The sequence below is a fragment of the Nomascus leucogenys genome, chromosome 21, assembly GCF_006542625.1.
Source record: "Nomascus leucogenys isolate Asia chromosome 21, Asia_NLE_v1, whole genome shotgun sequence".
NCBI classification, from domain to species: domain Eukaryota; kingdom Metazoa; phylum Chordata; class Mammalia; order Primates; family Hylobatidae; genus Nomascus; species Nomascus leucogenys.
Window position 1 is genome coordinate 23,865,551 of NC_044401.1, and position 19,974 is coordinate 23,885,524.

The 19,974-nt window shown below is 33.8% G+C and overlaps 1 protein-coding gene across 4 annotated transcripts in view; it reads right to left on the bottom strand.

Moving 5' to 3' along the window:
• Positions 1-19,974, bottom strand: part of EPHA6 (EPH receptor A6) — a 963,391-nt gene that overhangs the window by 503,559 nt on the left and 439,858 nt on the right. For all 4 annotated transcript variants that reach the window (XM_030801993.1, XM_030801992.1, XM_030801995.1 and 1 more), the window contains one exon: positions 15,181-15,516. In XM_030801993.1, the coding sequence (XP_030657853.1) occupies positions 15,181-15,516 (336 nt within the window). The remainder of the gene's footprint in view (positions 1-15,180; positions 15,517-19,974) is intronic.

Consider the following 19,974-nt stretch of genomic DNA (forward strand, 5'->3'; position numbering starts at 1 on the left):
TGCCAACTTGAACCAGATATAGTGAGGTTTTTAATGTGGTGTATTTTTTATTTTTCAAAAACTATAAGGATTTTTATTTTCTTCTGAGTCAAAGGATACAAACTTTAATATGAGAGGAAACATTACTGAGATACTTCTTTACCTTCTAAAAACAACTGCACAACTTTAAGTCACTATAGCAAAATTTCAAGAATTCCTCAAAATATTACAATGCAGAGCCTCTAGAAGGACCTGTATGTATGGAAAGTTAAAATAGGTTTTTAAGAGAGGTGTCCTTTTAGTGGAGGTGTAGAAAAGTTCTTGCATATTTATAAACTGTTAGTTTCTTATTTCTGTTAGATAAAGTCTTTAGAATGATATAGAATGTTGATTGCAAATATGAAAAGACTACACAGTTATTCAGCATTTGCTTGCTCATCATGTTATCTAATGCAAGATACTTATTTTGTAGATGCAGAATCTGAGGTCTGGCGAGATTAAATAACTGAATTTACACAGCTGGATAGTAACAGTTTAGGGACTAGAACACAGAGTTGATCAGATTTTGACCAGCTGTTTCCCACCTCTATACATGACGAAACTACTGGTCATTTCAACAGGAAAAAAATAATGTAATTATGAGTTATAAATTCATGAGTATGCAGATGGTAAACAGCAGACTAAACTATGTACACAGGATATGAAATTTGGGGCCCAAGAGATTCATAAAAGCAAATAAACAATAATCTTCCCTGTATATTTTCAGGGCATTCATGCTTAGGTTTGCACAACTGAACACAATGCCTTCTGTAAGTCTGTTCCAGGACGGCGAATCTATAAACAGAATGCTTATTGTTGATGTCCTGAGTGAGCACTTTACCACCAAGGGGCAAAAGTATCATAACATTGAAATTTTAAAAGGTTCCACTGTGAGTATAATAGATACTCTGTGCTTGTGTGTGTCTGTATGTTATGTATGTGTGTGTGTGTGTGTGTATATATATATATATACACACTCATACACAATCACCTAATTCATTTAGCAAATATTTAATGCATAGATTTTATGTGACAGGTGCTATGGTAGACCCTGGGGATATTAACATTTGTTGACTGTCCAATAGAAAATATTGATATGCAATTGAAATGCAGAGTATAGTTATGCACTGTGATAGGGTAAACATAAGGAGTTATGAAAGGACAAGCAAGATAAGATCATAAAGGACTTTGCAAATAATTTTACAGAAATAATCAACCATAAACACACCACACAGAGAAAAACATTGGGTTTTAATATTTAATATTCATTTAATATTTAATATTTAATATTCATTTCCTTATGACCATATGTGTACATCAATTGTCATGTAACTGGGGTAATAGTATATATAGGGTTTCTAATCCTGCTACACTTAACACAATATTGTAAACATTATTCTCATTCACTAGACTTGTCATTCCATTTCACAGACATAGTACACTTTATTTATTGTTTACTGTCGGTCATTTAGGATATTTATACCCTTCCCTATTATAAATGATAAATTTTTCTATACACATACAGTTTTTCTACCCGTATTATCTTTCCTAAAAACTGACAATGCCTAGTAGTGGATTTAAAGAGTATAATAATTTTAAAGTGCTAGATACACAATACCATGTAATTTTATAGTTACTCCTGCAGTGATATGAAAATTTTGACCAAATCATACACTAAGTAGTCAGAGCATTACCATTTTCCAAAGAAAAATCAACGAGTCCAATTTGATGAGAAAAACGTTGCCTACCATTACTGTTTTAATTTGCATTTCTCTGATTTGCAGCAAGAGTGAAGTTTTTTTGTAATGCATATTAGGTAATTGCCTTTTTTCTGAGAATTGATCGCTGTTGTCTTTTGCGAATTTTACCATGGTTTATTTATTACAAATATTTTCCCCAGCTTACCCTTTATTTTCATTTTGTTTATAATAAATTTTGATTTATGAAATTCCCATTAAAGCCACGTTTTTTGCTTTGTAATTTTTTTATAACTTCTTTGATCGTTATTTATATTCACACCTATATGTACCTCTTCTGTTTTTTTTTTTTTTTTTTTGAGACGGAGTCTCGCTCGGTCACCCAGGTTGGAGTGCAGTGGCGCGCTCTCGGCTCACTACAAGCTCCGCCTCCCGGGTTCACGCCATTCTCCCGCCTCAGCCTCTCTGAGTAGCTGGGACTACAGGCGCCCGCAACCACATCCGGCTAATTTTTTTTTGTATTTTTAGTAGAGACGGGGTTTCACCGTGGTCTCGATCTCCTGACCTCGTGATCCGCCCACCTCGGCCTCCCAAAGTGCTGGGATTACAAGCGTGAGCCACCGCACCCGGCCAATTTGGAATATTCTAAATAATAGTTTTCCCTCAATAAATTTTATTCAATGAGGAACTTTCTCATTAGTTTGAGATATATTCTTTATCCTATATTAAATCTCTCTGTGTGGTAAGGACTTCTTTCAAGACTATCTCTTCGGTTTCTTTAATCAGAATTTTTTTATGCTCTCATAGGAAACACAAATAATTTCTGATACATAAGCTAATTATTCACTAGTTGATTTTGATTAAATATACATTCCACTTTTTAAGAAGACATTCCTGGATGAGAATCCATGTTAAAAAGTTTCCATAACCAAATGGAGCAGCACTATATTTCATATTTATGTAACAACTACATTATCCTAGCAACAAATGACATTTCACTATATAAACACAATACCCTGAATTTTTGTAAAGTATTATGGAAACCTGCCACCACATCTCCTAAGAAAACTTTTAAACAGAAAACTAAGTAAAATTTCAGTGAAGAAATGTAACCATGAGAAAAATGATTAGTTACTGAAAAATGAATATTAAAATTAAATAAAGCTCTTTTATGCAAAATACAGTATAGCAATACCATCTGCTTGCCGTATCTGTGTTAAGTTTAGACAGTGTACAATCTGAGTGTTTGGCTAGCTTAAATCCTAAACATAATTTGTCTTCTTAGTTGTTGAATAAATAGGTAACAATGATTTTGCATTTTTTGACCTTAAAATTATACTTTTCCTGAAAATCAGGTCCCTATTGGCCAAATGTATGTCAAATAAAGGAAAACTCTTCCCATACTCTGCCTGTGGTGTTCCTTACACCTTGATGAACCATAATTGGTTAAAAAGTCACATGAAGGCAGATATATGTTAGTTCATTCCTTTCATTTGAGGCAGAGAGGAACTGTGAGACACCAGAGAGGGAACATTTAAAAAAAATACGAAAATATAGAATAAAATTAAAATTAGTAGAGAAATAAAACAAAGAACCATTCATTGTGAAAAGTTTAGAGAATGACATTCAGTTCTAGATTGCAGTACAAGACTGAGGATCTCTGCTTTGACGGGTCATTAAAACTTTAACTCTTCATAAATGAGGAAAGAGACCATATCATAAGAAAAAGTCTTCAGAAACCTAATGCATTTTGATTGTTTCTTGCATTTCATCCATAATTATGTATTCTTCTTCTATTTTGAAAATGGATGACAAAAATTACATTATATTAAGTGTATTTTTAAAATTTTGTTTAACAAATAACTAAACGAGTTTTCATAAATTGGCTACATCTAATATCTACTTTTAGAATAGTGATAAATTACATGGCATGTCATTTACTGAAAATCTACTTTTATAGTTTTATTAATTCAACAATTAAAGGCAATAGTGTCTAATGAGATTTTAACATAAACTGCTACAACTTTATCTTCACTATATGCTGTTAAAATTAGACATAAGCAAAAAATCTCTTTAATTTATGCTACATTTAAAGTGCTAATTATTTGAGTCTTTCAAAATGTGTTGTATATTTTTAAGCATGTCTGCATTAAGTTCAGCTTAGTCATATAAAAGAAGCTATACCACCCTGTAGTATTTTACCATAGATTTCATTTTATGGATTTTACAAAAACAAATGTTTAAAAGGCACAGATTTTACGGAATAAACACTTCCCTATTTTGAGGGTTTGAGTGGCAAATGTTAAGGGTTTGAATAATAAGAGAAAACTAAAACTCAAAGTTTATTCATCACCACTACCTGCACATTATTTGGGATAGTGGCTTTCTTTTTCCCTTTGCTGAACGTTCCCTGGAGGAACCATTACTGTTGCCAGAATGACCATGGTGAAAGCGCTCTGATTTTGAAGAAGTCTCCTTAATTTTGTGAATCTCATTCTTATTTTGGAGATGAGTCTTCTCCTCTGGAACCTAATGTTTTCATAGCACTCAGTTGAGAGAATAACTGAGAGGCTTGCAGGTTATTTTGAACACACACACACACACATACACACACACACATCCAAGATGTACTTCTGGAAAAATTCTTAGTCTGATACATTGTCACTCGTTTGTGACCCCTTAAAGATTTGTGAACATTCATGAAGAACACTTCTTCATTCTACTAAAAATAAAGAATTGGAGAACAGTGAAAGAAGGTGGTTGGCGATGATAAACTTGCAAATTGGAAATAAGTAGTAATGATCTAACTAGAATGTTCTACTGATGGTCTTCCTGTCTACAAAGAGTGACGACGCAGGGGATGGTGACCTTCTATCTCCTGAAGTGCAATTTATTTTTCTGTTTTCCTCTTAAATAAGCTAATATTTCTGCTGGTTGCAGGAAAGTTTTAGGTGAGGTATTTCAGGAAGACCATCTTAAAAGAGTCAGTTAAAAGATACAAGGGGATTAAAAATATTTCTTAGAAATCTTTGAAATAGGATAAAAATAATATTTATTTGAGAAGGGCATATGTGTGTCTTGCCTCATGACTAGTAGCTGAACTCTACATTCTCTTTAGATTACTTCATGCATGTGAAAACCATCACCTTATAATATAAGTGTAAAACTAATAAGAGCTGGTAGGAATTTGGTTAATACAATTCAGAAAGTAGAAAATAATTTATTTTAGGAAATAATTTTGCACATCAGTTATAGTTTAAATTTAAATATAATTAAGGCCGGGCACAATGACTCACGCCTGTAATCCCAGCACTTTGGGAGGCCAAGGCAGGCGGATCACGAGATCAGGAGATCGAGACCATCACGGCTAACATGGTGAAACCCCATCTCTATTAAAAATACAAAAAATTACTCTGGCGTGGTGGCTCGTGCCTATAGTCCTAGCTACTTGGGAGGCTAAAGCAAGAGAATCGCTTGAACCCAGGAGGCGGAAGTTGCAGTGAGCCGAGATCGCGCCACCGCACTCCAGCCTGGGCGACAGGGCAAGACTCTGCCTCAAAAACAAACAAACAAACAAAAAGGAAAAACATATATATATATATATATATTTAAGTTGCATTTCAAATAGCACTTGTTTACCTCTTAGTACAAGTATCACATTTTGTAAAACAGCTAAAAAAGAAACAGCAGATAAATATTGTAAATATTCAAAACTGCTCAGTACATTAAACATTTATTCTCATAAAAATAGAATGAGAAACCTATTCCAAATTTCTAGGAATCTAAATGTGCAATCCCTATCTAGAGCTGATCAATATATTTATGTTTATAAAAAATAATAAACTTAAAGTATCAAATTATGATACAGGGCATAACTACTAAATAAACAGGTCAAAATACAATCTGAACAACTCATAGATAGACAATGGCCAAACATCCACTATTTATATAAAGAAGTCTTGAAACCGGAGGTTAAAATAGGATGGCATCCATTCATATGAGAATTATAAAGTAAAAACTAATACCTATTTAAGATATTTAGTGTCAGCAGAAGATAATTTTTGTAAAAAAACAAAATGAAAAAGAACATAAAGCACATTTCTATTTATATACTATAGATATATCTATCATCCTTGGAATAATATTTACTTGCTTTAATAAAAGATTACTTAGGAAATATGTAAGCTGAATTGCAATATAAAAGAATAAATACAAATAATTTCAATTTCTGTCGTAATTATTTCGAGGGGAAAAACACTTTTATATTTTAGAACACATCTTGAAAGTGATTAAGTATAACAATATATAGCAGAGCATAAAAGTATCGATAACTGAAATCCACCCTTAGGCCTATTAGAATGTCAAAATAACTAGAATAGCATTATTTAAATTATGGAACTCTCTTTCAATTTGTTTTTCTGTTTTTAATCTTTCATTACTAAAAGCTTTGCTCACTGCCTAACAGAATAAATGTGTAGTCAAACAGCTAGGCTGTCTTTCATAAAAATAAGTAAAATATCAACATTCACCACCTGTCATATCACTATTTAATCATTTATTACTTCACACATATTTTAAGGGCTTGTGTACTAAGTAAAATTTCAGGCAGTCAGTTCTTGAAAATGTATATTGAATCAGATATTACATATTTAATTTTTTTCCGTGTAGACAAACTTTCACTTCCAAATCTTAAAGAATAAAAGACTGTTAGCTGCTCCGCAGCAACCATCATGTCTCAAACACACAAGCATCTTTCTTTCCACTACATAACAGATAGCTCAATATTTAGTGCGTCAGAATCATTGATTATACTGGTTTGCTGAGTAACACAGAGAGGTAAATTTGAAAAACAATGACATTACCATTTTATAAAATGTTTTTAGGGCTGGCTTCATGAATGTATGGCTTCTGAAAATGCACAGCCCTCCCAGCTCTCTTAGGGTTTAATGCTCAGCTAATGCCATCGAAATTCTTAATAATTTTTATCTTTGCACTCGTATTTTCAAAGTGAATACAAATGGGACAATGGAGCATGTGCTGGGAGCAGGATGCCTGGGCTCTAGGATCTAGGTTGAGCCTCCCACTACTTCACCATATCCACAGGATGTGTTCTCCCTGGCACACTCCCCCACTCTCAGCCACGCAGTCTTCCAATCCCTACCCCTGCCCTGTGACTGCTGCCATAGTCCACCTGGGTTAGGTGAATATATTGACCTCAGTGCGGGTAGGACCACATTCCTGGGTTGCCTGTTCATTTTCCCCAGTGAGGGATCTGGACATCATGGAAAGGATCTAGGTTGGATCTGCTAACCCTGGAACATCCTCTGTGTGTGTGTGTGTGTGTGTGTGTGTGTGTGTGTGTGCACGTGTCTGTGTGTGACTGTGTGTGTGCAGCTGTTTCTGCCTGCAGATTTCACGTCTTAATGCAAGCAGGTCTCTCACCCACCAGGGAGGAGGTTTGAAGACCTGGTGGTCTCCCATTGTGGGTAACAAAGGCAGCTGGACTCCTGAGGCAGGGCCCTGGGAACCTGGGAGTGTCATCATTTTTCTGCTCAAGTATCCCTGGTACAGAGGGAGTGCTCTCTGGGCAGGCACCGTGTTTGAAGGGACCCTCTCTTTTACTTCCCGACCTTTCTGAGTCTGGCTGATATTTTTCTGTTCTGGCCTATTTGAGACACACTTGGGAACAGGAGGTGCATGTGGGGTCAACTACAGAAAAAAGACTTGTATATTTTGATGCTTTCGCATATGTTAAATGTTCTTGTATTTGCATTTAAAATGGTCACTGAGCAATATAAAGATGAATGTTAAATTTTAATGCAAATAATTTGAAATTTTCCTTTACTTAGAGGGACATTAAATGGTAAACAAAAAACATTGTGCCAAGTTGAGAGAGAAATCACTGAAAGAAAGAGCATTGTATTTTAGTACCTTTTACGGCTCCCTTTTCCTACTTTTTGAACGAAGGGTCCTGCATTTTTATTTTTCACTGGACATCATAAATTATTTATGTAGATGATTGACTGTTTTAGACTCTAAACGAAATAGAAAAGTGCAGAGGAATACATGGAAGAAAAAACACCCATCTAGTGAAGGTCTGTGGAATTTCCGTCTGATTAAAAAATCAGCAATTAGTTTTTCAATCTTTGCAATTGAAATATTTTTAAGTATGAAGAAATATCACATTTTTAATGATGATCAGAATAATCTGTCCACTTTGAAAATAATTTTGTTTTATTCTATTTATTTATTTATTTTTGAGACGGAGTCTCACTCTGTCGCGGAGGCTGGAGTGTAGTGGCGCAATCTCGGCTCACTGCAAGCTCCGCCTCCCGGGTTCAGGCCATTCTCCCGCCTCAGCCTTCCGAGTAGCAGGGACTACAGGTGCCCGCCACCACGCCCGGCTAATTTTTTGTATTTTTAGTAGAGACGGGGTTTCACTATGTTAGCCAGGACGGTCTCAATCTCCTGACCTCGTGATCCTCCTGCCTCGGCCTCCCAAAGTGCTGGGATTACAGGCGTGAGCCACGGCGCCTGGCCTTTTGTTTTATTCTTACACATTAATGCTGTTTTAATCCTTATGGATATTTACTTCAAAGAGGCTTTTAGAAAATATCACAAATGTCCGGGTGCCGTGGCTCATGCCTGTAATCCCAGCACTTTGGGAGGCCGAGGTAGGTGGAACACGAGGGTGGGAGTTCAAGATCAGCCTGGCCAACATGGTGAAACCCTGCCTCTACTAAAAAATACAAAAAAATTAGCTAGGCATGGTGGCGGGCACCTGTAATCCCAGCTACTTGGGACGCTGAGGCAGAGAATTGCCTGAACCCAGGAGGCAGATGTTGCAGTCAGCAGAGATCATGCCACTGCTCTCCAGCCTGGGGGACAAAGCAAGACTCTGTCTAAAAAGAAAACAAAAAAAAAAAGGAAAGAACGAAAATATCAAATATCACAAATAAACCCAGTGTTAAATATTAACAACATAATGAATCAGTTATCCAAATCATCTCATTTATTTTGTAGGCAGAGTTCAGTTAATTAAATCAAATTGGCATCCATTTTCAAACAAAGAACTATATTGAAGATGTGCCAGTTTGTTAGACATTTGCCTAACCATAAAGTAGAGCCTTACATAATATGATAGCTATAGATTATGTAGAATGTGATCGTGCACACACTTAATTTCAATTTAGTTAAACATCTGCTAATCTGGTTTAATTTTACAGGATTTAAAGCATTTTACTAAAGAATCGCTATGACTATTTTTTAATTTGCACAGATAAATGCCATTAAAATTGTTGATATAGTAGTAGAGGCACCAAAACAGCAATAAGGTCTTATTATTTTATGCTAAATAAAATACTTAGTCACCTTTCCTGCAAAATGTACAAATGAGAATTCCTCAGAGAAAACAGCTGACGACTCTAAAAGCCAACTGCTCAAAATCAAGTTTAGGATTAAACACTTTTCTTTAGCAATGTATGATCACGGAGAAAAATTGCTATTAAAGGATGATTTAATGTTGATTAAAATCCTTTGTTGAAAATGTAGGTATAGCACCAGAGGATTTAGTGAACATGAAATTTAGTATATGCTAAAGAATAAATATGCCATAATACTTTCTTGTTACTTTCCAGACATATTCCTGCTTGAATTTAAGGCTTTGACCTTTTTATATCCATTGCCTGTAATAGTCTTCTTTTATATAGTTACAAGATTTTCTCTTCAATTCATGATCTGCTCAAGTGTCAAGTTAGAGAGGTGTTTTTGGTTTCCTTGCATAAAACTAACCATTTATTTTCAAATCACTTACTCTGTTTAGTTCTTCCTCATGGGACCTATCACTTTTTAACACTAAAGTACAATGTCTGTAAAAGCAGGAACACTGTTAATTGCTTTTCTCTTTATTGCTATATTCCTAGAACACAGAACAGTTCTTGCCAGAAGCTAAACAGTCAATAAATATTTTTTAATGAAAAATTAACTCGCACCATCTTCAATCTCTATTAATGCAGTGGGTAGAGATTTATTGTTATAGGCAATGTAAATGGAGGATATTCTTAGTCAATAACACATCATCCGTGCCCTCAAGAAGCTTATGTATTGGTGGAAAGGCAAATTATTAAAAAATATGATTATTGTCCAGCGAGATAGTGACAATGTAGTGTTTTACACAACTGTCTGAGAACAGTTGTTCAATTTCTACAGCTGCTGATTGGGAGCAGAGTTGCTGACCAACTCTCAGCAAACGAATTTCTAAAGTCTGAGGTCCTTTTCTATAGTATTCAATTACTCGAAAGATGTGTGTCACAAAAAGATGCTAGACTTGGAAGTAATTTGGTGTTTTTCAGGAGTGTAAACAAATTTTACAATCACCTAGATTATAATTTAATATTTGGCTGGACTATAATCATTACGTAATCATTACTAATCATGATTTAGTAACGATTAGCCAGTTTGACATTTCTTCCATAAATAAAACATTCAGTGCACCTTTCAGGGGAACAACAGTTTTGTTGATGATAGAAATATTTTATACTTCAATATATCTAGCTTTTGAATATATAATTTGCCTATGTATAAGAAATATGGAAAATACAAATAATACGGCATCTTTCTTAGTTAAAGTCAGGGTTATTGCCTGTTTTAATAAACAAAATAAAACTTATCATGCCTCTGGCTTGTATTTCATGTATATTCAGTAAGCATTTAAAACTTTCACAGCTTTTTTTTTTTACTTTGAATAATATTGCATAGGTTTTTAAAAGAATATTTGCTGTGAGCATTTTTGAAAACACAGTGAGGACGGTGAGAGATGTTCAAAGATAAAATACATTAAAATGCAAATATAAAGACAAATGAATGTTTACACTATCCCTAATTACTTACTCCAGCAACATGTAAAAGGTTGGCATTTGAAATAGACTGTATTTCCAAAATCCAGTGAACTGTAAGCCAAATAGACATCTCAAGTTTATAAATATATAGAGACTTCTGTTGATTTAAACATATTTTCAATGTCAGTTTAATTAGTTATTCCTGCTACAGCATGTACATGAAATCTGCAATCACAATGTGAGCCTAAGGCAGGCCTATACAGAATGGTCACTTAAGGACAGAGATAGGAGTGCTGAGTGTATTTTTTAAGATGCCAATGAATTGGACAACTTGCTTCTGACAATAATTGCTTTAAAGACCCTTTAGCAAATATCAGCAGAATTGGTTTGTAATTTACCATGTCTTTCACTTTGAACATGATCCCTAAAGGTTTTTGCACATGTCAGGATATCTACAAACACAATTTGTTTTGGGTCAACTATCCATGATTAACGTTTTCCTTTACTATCTAAAACCTGAATAATTACTTTTTACTGAACTACACACCTTCGTTTTCCTATCATGCACTGAAGATTAAAACCAAATGTCTTCTGCATGTTGCTTTCTTGTTTTGCTCTCTAAATGAAACACCTTTCAAGACCATTTACATAAACTATGAAAACAGAAGGTTGCAAATACAGATCTTAGGAATTGTAGAAGTCAGTTAATTAAGATTTATTGCAAAGATTCCTTATTATGAAAGTCATAGTTTTCACTCTATAATCTTATTTATCAAGCTAGACTCAGAATAATCAAGGAATGTTTCTCCTTACTACATCTAAGTGGTTTTAAGTGATTTCAAACTTTTTTTTTACATTTGTTTAATTATAAACAGAGCAAACAATTAAGCCAGGTTTGTTTAATGTGATTTTCTTAGTATTTCTTAAATATGAGAAAAAATATATACATACAGTCAACTACATGAAAGAAAAAGCAAACCAATGCCAATGTATTTCATATCTATCTTCATGTTCCACAATGTGCATACATAGAGTAGGAAAAAATAATTAATATAACTGTCTATATTTTTTGGTCTCTAATATTTTTTCCATACTCATGTAAGTATGACCTCATGAGCAATGTTGTTAGTCTGACTTCTTTTCCCTATCTGTGGCCCTGGAAAAATTCCAGCATCTTCTGACAGGTGGCTGATTCTTTAACTTGTTTCAGCTATTTGCAGATACCCATTCATTTCTCCAAATTTTAGATGAACTCTTCAGCTTCTTCCACAAATCCTGCTGTACTTCTATGATATGCTATCTTACACATGATCAGCCTCTAATTCCTCCATTATCCAACTTTTGCTTGGTTCCTTCTACTCAGAATTATTTCCCTTATATCAGCCTCATTTTACCTAATCACTTTCTATTCATCCCTCAGAACAGAACTTAATTTAAATGTTGCTTCCTCGGTAAGATGGCCCCCCACCTTATCCTCCAGATTTGGAGAATATATGCTTTCAGAGCACCCTAGGCTTCTCCTTAGCAGTACTTACTAGAGTACTAACTACATATTTGCGAAATTACCTGCTTATTAACTGCCTCCCACCAGACTTTAAGGTACGTAAGGGCTCACTATCATACACAAGGAATACACTGAAAATATGTTAAATAAATTGCAAGTTTATGAATGACACATCACTTTTGCATTTTTGTACAAAAACAATATGTAACCTACAGAGAAGGTAAACCATTTTACTCTTGTCCTCTCAGTCCAATGAAGTCGTAGAGTGTTATCAGATAATTTTTGCAATTGCCTCTTAAATCAGTTAAAAGAGAATTCCCAAAGATACTCCAAGTGGAGTGATGGGAAATTATTTCCTGTATTTGAAGAAATACAATTATTTTTTTTAAGGCTGAAACAAAATGGCATCAGTTGGAAGTTTGTTCTGAAACATTCAGTTTGTATAAATTCTTTTTAAATTCAACACTACACTCTGACTCCTTTGGATATGAAAAGGATATCTGATAGATTCACAGATTGAATTAGTTCATAACATTACCCTTACCTGGAGTATCTGCATTTTCACAGATGTGATTCTCTAACTTCAGAATTTCAGGCACAAGAAGAGGGAGTCTTCTTGGTATCTCTCAAAATTATGACATGGAGGTAGATGCTCATATTTAAGGCTGATCATAATATTTTATTAGTATATACATGACAATATTTTAGTTGGTTTAGGACCTTTATGTACTTTCAAATAAAATATAAATATATTTTGATTATTTTAATATTTATATCTAAAACAAAATCAAATTAAATTAACAATAATCATTCCTTAATATTCAAAAAAGATAAATTATTGGAACAAATTGCTTAATGATATTATCCTTCCAGAATATATAGTTTTAATATATGTATACCACCTCTTAGTTCATGTTTGATATATATCTTTTTTCCATATAAGAACATACTTTTAATGAACTATCCCATTTTAAAAGTGAAAAACAACTTATATTTTATCCTTTTGATAAACAGAGACGTGAACTAAATATACTCTTTTGTAATCCTAGAATGAAAGCCTGCTGTCTGTATGAAATTATGTAAGCATATTTACATACTTATTTTATTTAAAGTGACATATTGGTTTTGTCCAGAAATTAAATTTTTTTCCCTATAGCTAAAAATCGCTGTACTGGATTGTATTTTTTGATAAGGTTGTGGCAATAAAAACATTCGAAATCATCTGCTGAAGCAGAGAGGAACAGAAAACCCTCATCTACTTTATATTGAAGGTATATTTGACAAGATTTTGTTGATACTAAAGGAAAGAGGAAAAGAAAAGAGAAAATAGGAATTCTATTTTGAATAACCATAAAGCAAATTCTATGATGTGGAACTATGCTAAATGAAGAGGAAAATTACACAGTAAATACAAAGACTATGAGTGTACAATATCATATGGCTTTGCTTTATTTATTAGAGGTATTTCTGAAGATTATCAGCAAAGTGAATTTATGTATAATATCATGGAACACTAGGAAATTGACACTGGTCCAATCCACAGGGCTTGTGTGTGTGTGTGTGTGCACATTTATCATGTACATGTCAATTTATCACGTATGTAGTGTCAGGTAACTATCACCACAATCAAGATATACAACTATCATCACAGTCCTCCCTCCTACCACTTCATAGCCACACTGCCCTCCTCCAAATCTCTAAGCCCTGGCAACCACTAATCTGTTTTCCATATCTGTAATTATATTATATCAAGAATATTATATGAGTGGAATCATACAGAAGGCATCCTTTTGAAGTAGGCTTTTCACTCTGCATAGTGCCACTTTGTTCATTTTTATTGCTGAGTATTATTACGACACATTCAAATCAATGTATTTTATTTTAAATATGCTGCCATTGTGTACATTATGCTGAATTGTCTTTCTACATATTCATATGTTGAAGTCACAACCCCTAGGGCCTCAGAATGAGACTGCATTTAGAAATGGGGTCTTTAAAGAGTAATTAAGGTAAGATGAGATCATATGAGTGGGTCCTAATTCAATATGACTAATGTCCTTATAAGAAGGGAAGATTAGGAGATTAGACATAAGGAGGAAAGACCTTGTGAAAACAAGGGAAAAGATGGCCACCTACAAACCAAGGACACAGGCCTCAGAATGAAATCAACAATGCTGACAACTTGATTCTTCTAGCCTGCAAAGCTATGAGAAAATAAATTGTCTGTTGCTTAAGCCACACAGCCTGTCTTACTTGTTATGGCTGCCTTAGCAAACAAATGCAGTGTATAAAAATAGTTTTATCTTTATAAATTTTTCTCATATACATGTTCGTTTACAATACTTTCCACTATAAGGCAATAACTTGTGTGCCCATATAATTTATGAACACTTCTCAAAAGGAGTTTTTAAAAATCTCTGAAGCTTTTCCTGTTTCCTGGTCTGCAATATAATTATGTTATGAAGGAATTAAAGAGAGTATATACTTGTAAAAATCATAGGAGTGTTTGCGCCTGACCATATTATAGTAAAAATCTATGATGTTATAAAGAGAACATTTAGCTGAATTCATCAGATTTCTGAAGTTTAACTACTTTTCACAAACTTCACATAGATGATGACATTTGAACACATTTCTAAATTGTTCTGCTACTTAGAGTGGAACACAATTAAATATATTAATTGGAATGCTTTCATAATATAGACATGAATTATAATTTTAAAAATTCTTACTATTTGCTTTATTTGACATGCAAAAAGGATGGCAGCATAAGTGGGGCAATTGAAATTCAATTCATTTAATAACATTTTATTGATTTCTGACTTCTATTGGTAAGTAATATGGACTTACTCATTAAGATATATTGTTATATGATTATATAAAATACATGAGTACATAAACAGTGGAGGGAAGCATTTCATCTTATTATTCATACTACTGAGAAGTAATATAAAAAATACCTTTCTGAGTTTTAGGAAAGAACAAGAACAACAACCAGTGCATTACCTCTGCTGTGTATAACGTATATGACTGCATAGCACCTGCAGTAAATACAGGCCCATGAGGGATACTTTATGCATCAAAAGAAATTATGGGTCTGTTTTGAGAGAGCAGTGGAACTTACCATCTTGATCCGTGGTCACTGTAATAGCTGTGAATGGCTTGGGAGAAAAACTCAACTCAGAAACTCCATTCATTGCTTCTATTTCAAAGGTGTAATTCACGTGAGACACAAAGTCAAGTACTATCACGGAATTGTTGATCAGGCCTGTATGTCTTGGGATGAAGCGGAGTCCTCCACCACAGTCCTCACACTGGCTGGTGTCTAAGCCACATTTCTTACAGATTACACTGTATGTGAGATCTTTTCTCCCTCCTGTGTCACTTGGTGGGCTCCATTCCAAAATAAGGGCTGTTTCATTGATGTTAAAAACCACATTCCTAGGAGCTGAAGGTGGCCCTAGGGAAAAGCAATTAAAAAACAAATGTACATGTATAGGACAATGAATTATGGTGCTAAAATGAAAACTTCATCAATAAACACTTGTTGCTCTTTTATGTTAGTTTGAACTCTTTTTCTAATGGGATCTATAATGATCACATGGTTAAAATAGCTCATTAGGTCTAGTAAGGAAGGAGTCTTGAGGAGTGAAGATCTATATCATAAATTTTTGGAGTATGAATTTCAATATTTAATATAACAATCAGGATATCTGTAAAACATATGGTAATTACACCTTTTAAACTTGACTAAAATTATATAACAAAAATTATTTTAAATTATGTGATGGCTTTAATTACATCTTATTAATTATATCACCATTTTCAAAATTTGAAAAAAAATGTAACACACATATACAAAACACATTGTCGTAAGTTTTTCAGTCTTCATACTATAATTCATATGTAGATAAAATCCCCATTCATCACTTCCGAAAATCACTAAAAATCTGTTCCCAAAAGGTTGAGATTAAATGACCATAAATTTAGGGTGAACAGATGATTTGGAAAAAGGGAAAACGAAATGAAAATTGAAGGCAACAAAAACCTTTTATTAAGTCCTTGTCAATTTGATGTGATAAAAACATTATATGGAAGGGATAAAAAGGGGCCACTGACAAGAAATGATGGCAAGACTTTCATTTAGATTGTTTACTAAACACAAGTAAGTGTGTCTTTTAAACTAAGTGTGGCACTAAAAGAGACCCACACTATTCTATTTGTCATAAAGACCTTGAAAACCAACTCAGTCCTAAGGAGGGGATGAGCATCTTCTTATTTTCTACAAAGATCACACTGTGTAGAGTGCTTGATAGCCTTTAATTACTCCAGCCTTTCCTTAAAATTGTGTGAATAATCCTATATACTTATCTGAGTCCTTCAAGCCTCAGTTTTATAATGTTCACTGAACAAATATTACCTGAATGTCTTCTAGGAGCCAGACACTGTGTTAAGTACTATATGTGAAAAACCACAAAATCCATATGATGTGAGAGGCTATACTTATGAGAGATATTTAGAAAAATAATATACTGTATAAATGACTGGTGAAACAACATTCACACCATATTTTAGAGGGCTTCATTTTTAAAAAAACTAAACGAATTCTCTAATTTCTGTTACCAAGAAAATCTGCTTAGAGAGTGGAAAGGAATGTCCCCCTAACATTCGCTCCTAGAGATAAATTCAAGTTTTGATATAGGCTCCTTTTGGATTTCAAGCTATGGCCATCCATTCATTAAATATTTTATTTAGTGTCTACTATGTGGCAGATACTCTACTAGATCTTGGGCTTACAGAGGTAAGACATGGTAGACATTATTCCTTCTCTCTTGTTATTTACATTTTGTGGAGTGACTAGATATATGTAAGCGGATGAATAAAATTCAAATCATAATGTTTGCATTTACAAAAATTAGAAGGACAGGTGCTGAAATAAAAGCAATCGGGGGACCCCTGTTTCAGGTAACATTCTGAGAAAGCCTCATGGAGGTGGTGAGGAGAATATGCAGAGGGGTGGGAAAAATAGTAGGAATAGAAAGTATGCCATTCTTGTTCAGAAAGATCTTGAAATAACCATGGAACTGGCAGAAAGTCACTGTGGCTAGACTGCAGAGGGAGGATGCATGAAGTAAGATTTAAGGAACAGGGAGAGGCTAGATAGTGCAGGACAGCTAGGCTCATTGGAATGATAGTTTTCTATGTACAACAGCAAGGGACCTCAGCTACCTATAGGTGTATCACCTACAAATGCAATGAATCATTTTTTCTAAAAGGTTGCTGGGTGCCTCGCTTTATGCCATTTCATGTTCCATAGGGTTTACAGAAACATCTACCTTCAGAAAGGCAAACATGAAGGGGATTATACACTAGAGAACAGGGATAAATGTAGCTTTTTACCTCCAACCTAGACTTATGTCTAGGAGATAAAGATTCATTATCATTATCATAATAATGTTTTCCTACAGAATGACATATTCATATGGTTGGTCTTTTATTTATAATGGAAAACATGAATTATTATTCACTTATATTTTCATTCTAGGAAGAATGTTATCAATTATGTTATGGGTGTCTACAAGTATATAGATGTCCGCCTGGAGATACTTACAAAAAAAAAAAAAAAAACAAGAAGGCTGACACCCTTCTTATTCAAGGGCCCTCATACCAATTTGCATGATGATTAAATAGCTTTTTAATTGCTGTTAAATTATGCCAGCTAAACTGTGATTTCATGCAAATATTAAGCTGTAACGACATGCAGTGAATCATTTACTAAGATTTAGAACTTGGAACAAAGAGAGACAATTAATTCTAATCCTCAGTTTCAACTAAATTATGTGTCACTGGGCTTTTATGAATGTGGCCTGATTGCTTTGTTATCATTTATAAATTATACAAACATTATGTGACACATTGAAAAAATAACATGGCAGCAATAACACTTTTGGAGGCATCTGTATCGAAAACTCTCAGGTATTTCCTTATGTTGATTTTGTTTCTTTAAAAGAAACAAGTAATTCACATAGAAAGAAAGCAATCTCCAGTCCTCATCCTCCAGACTAACTTCATAAGAAAAAGGCAATTATTCTGATTTGAAACTAGCTGTTTTTCAAGTCCATCATATAATAAACTACCTAAAAACTACAACTTAATTTCTATTAGTTATGTTACAATTTTATTTTCCACTAGATTTTTTAACTATAAAACACTTTTCATTTGCTTCAGTTTGAATTTCTACTTTATAATTTTAAAGAATAAAGGAACAGAGTTCTACCAGTAAAATTTATGAGATGCTTATAGCAAGGCTGTCTCTCCCTTACCAGAAAAACATCTGTCCCGGTAGGTCCCAACCTTCCTCTCAGAGTAGCAGAGGCCAGGTGCTATGATTTTTGTTTTGTTTTATTTCACTTAAGTTTTTAATGTAAATTGTTTTTAAACATAACTGTGTTTCTCAAAATATGTCCTATACAATACTTCTAGTCCCACAAAATATCACACAAAAATCAGTTTGTTGCTCAGATAAGACTCTTTTGGTGGACTGATGCGGAAACAAAATTAACACTATTCGCTTCACTTTGTTGAATCCAACATTTCCCAAAAATTTGTTCACAGAATCTTATTTTCCAAGGCGCATCTAGAGGAATACTAGCATTCTGCAGAACATGCTTAAATAAAGGCTGACACAGAAGAAGAACAAGCTGAAGGGCCATATTTCAGTTGTCGCATCAACCAGTACAGATTTATGTTTCACATTTATAATCATAAAAATATGTTAAACCCATAAACACACAGGGGGATTTTTCATATGGGCTGAAGAGTGACTGTTCACCAATTAAGTCAATAGCTAATTATAGTTTGCAGAGGTACTTTTGAAAATCTTAAGAATAATAAAAATTTCACCGAAATATCTGAAGATACCAAGTCATGAAAGACAATTGCCTATTAAGCTATATTTAATCAGGTCTTAAGTTACTACCTTTGTTAATTTAATGACTGCCAAGAATGTAGTAGCATGGTTTATTAACAGAAAACAAATTTATTCATATTTCTGAGTTTACAAATGAGAGAAAAATAGTTCTATGCTAATCTGGGCCAAAGACAAGATTAAAAGAACACACTGAACCATTTAAAGATGCTTAGGTAAATGCTTTTACATATCAGTGAGACTGTAGAATTAACTACAGAAAAATAAGTACATAGGTGGAGATGAAAAAGCGTATCCCCAGACATAAATATTGTACTGAAAATATAAGTTGTCAGCTCTCTCTCTCTATATATACAAAATTTTAAACGCTAAAAGTCATTTCATCCTTTGTATCTTCACTATTAATTTTGTCTTTAATCTACATCCATATTGTTAAGCTCATCTCCGTCCTATATAATCTTTAAAAAAATGTATTTCATAGGAGCATCTTGTAAATGAATTTCATATTCTTTTTCTCTAAATCACTTCTTTTTCTATCTATAGGTTTTGTTTATTAAATATTTTCTATTTGGAAATGAATGGCAATCACAAAACTGGAGCTCCGATCTTAGCACAGGAAGGAACCATATCAGTATATGCAGATGAAGAAAGGAGGTTCAGAAAAGGACGATAATTACATTAAGGTTATGCAGTTCATTAGAGGTAGAACGACGCCTCGTATTTATCTGTTTAGATTTTTAAAAACTCTATTACATCATATTCAGCCTATAGATAGAAAATTTGTCAAATAAATATGAAAACGTACAGTTGACCCTTGAACAACATGGATTTTGAACTGCATGGGTCTACTTATATTGTGGAATCTTTTTCATTAAAAGTTAAACCAAGTGTGCCTGCTTCTCCTGCCTCCCCATTCACCTCCTCCACATTTTCTGCCTCTGCCACCCCTGAGACAGAAAGAATAAGCCCTTCTTTCTCTCCTCCTCCTCG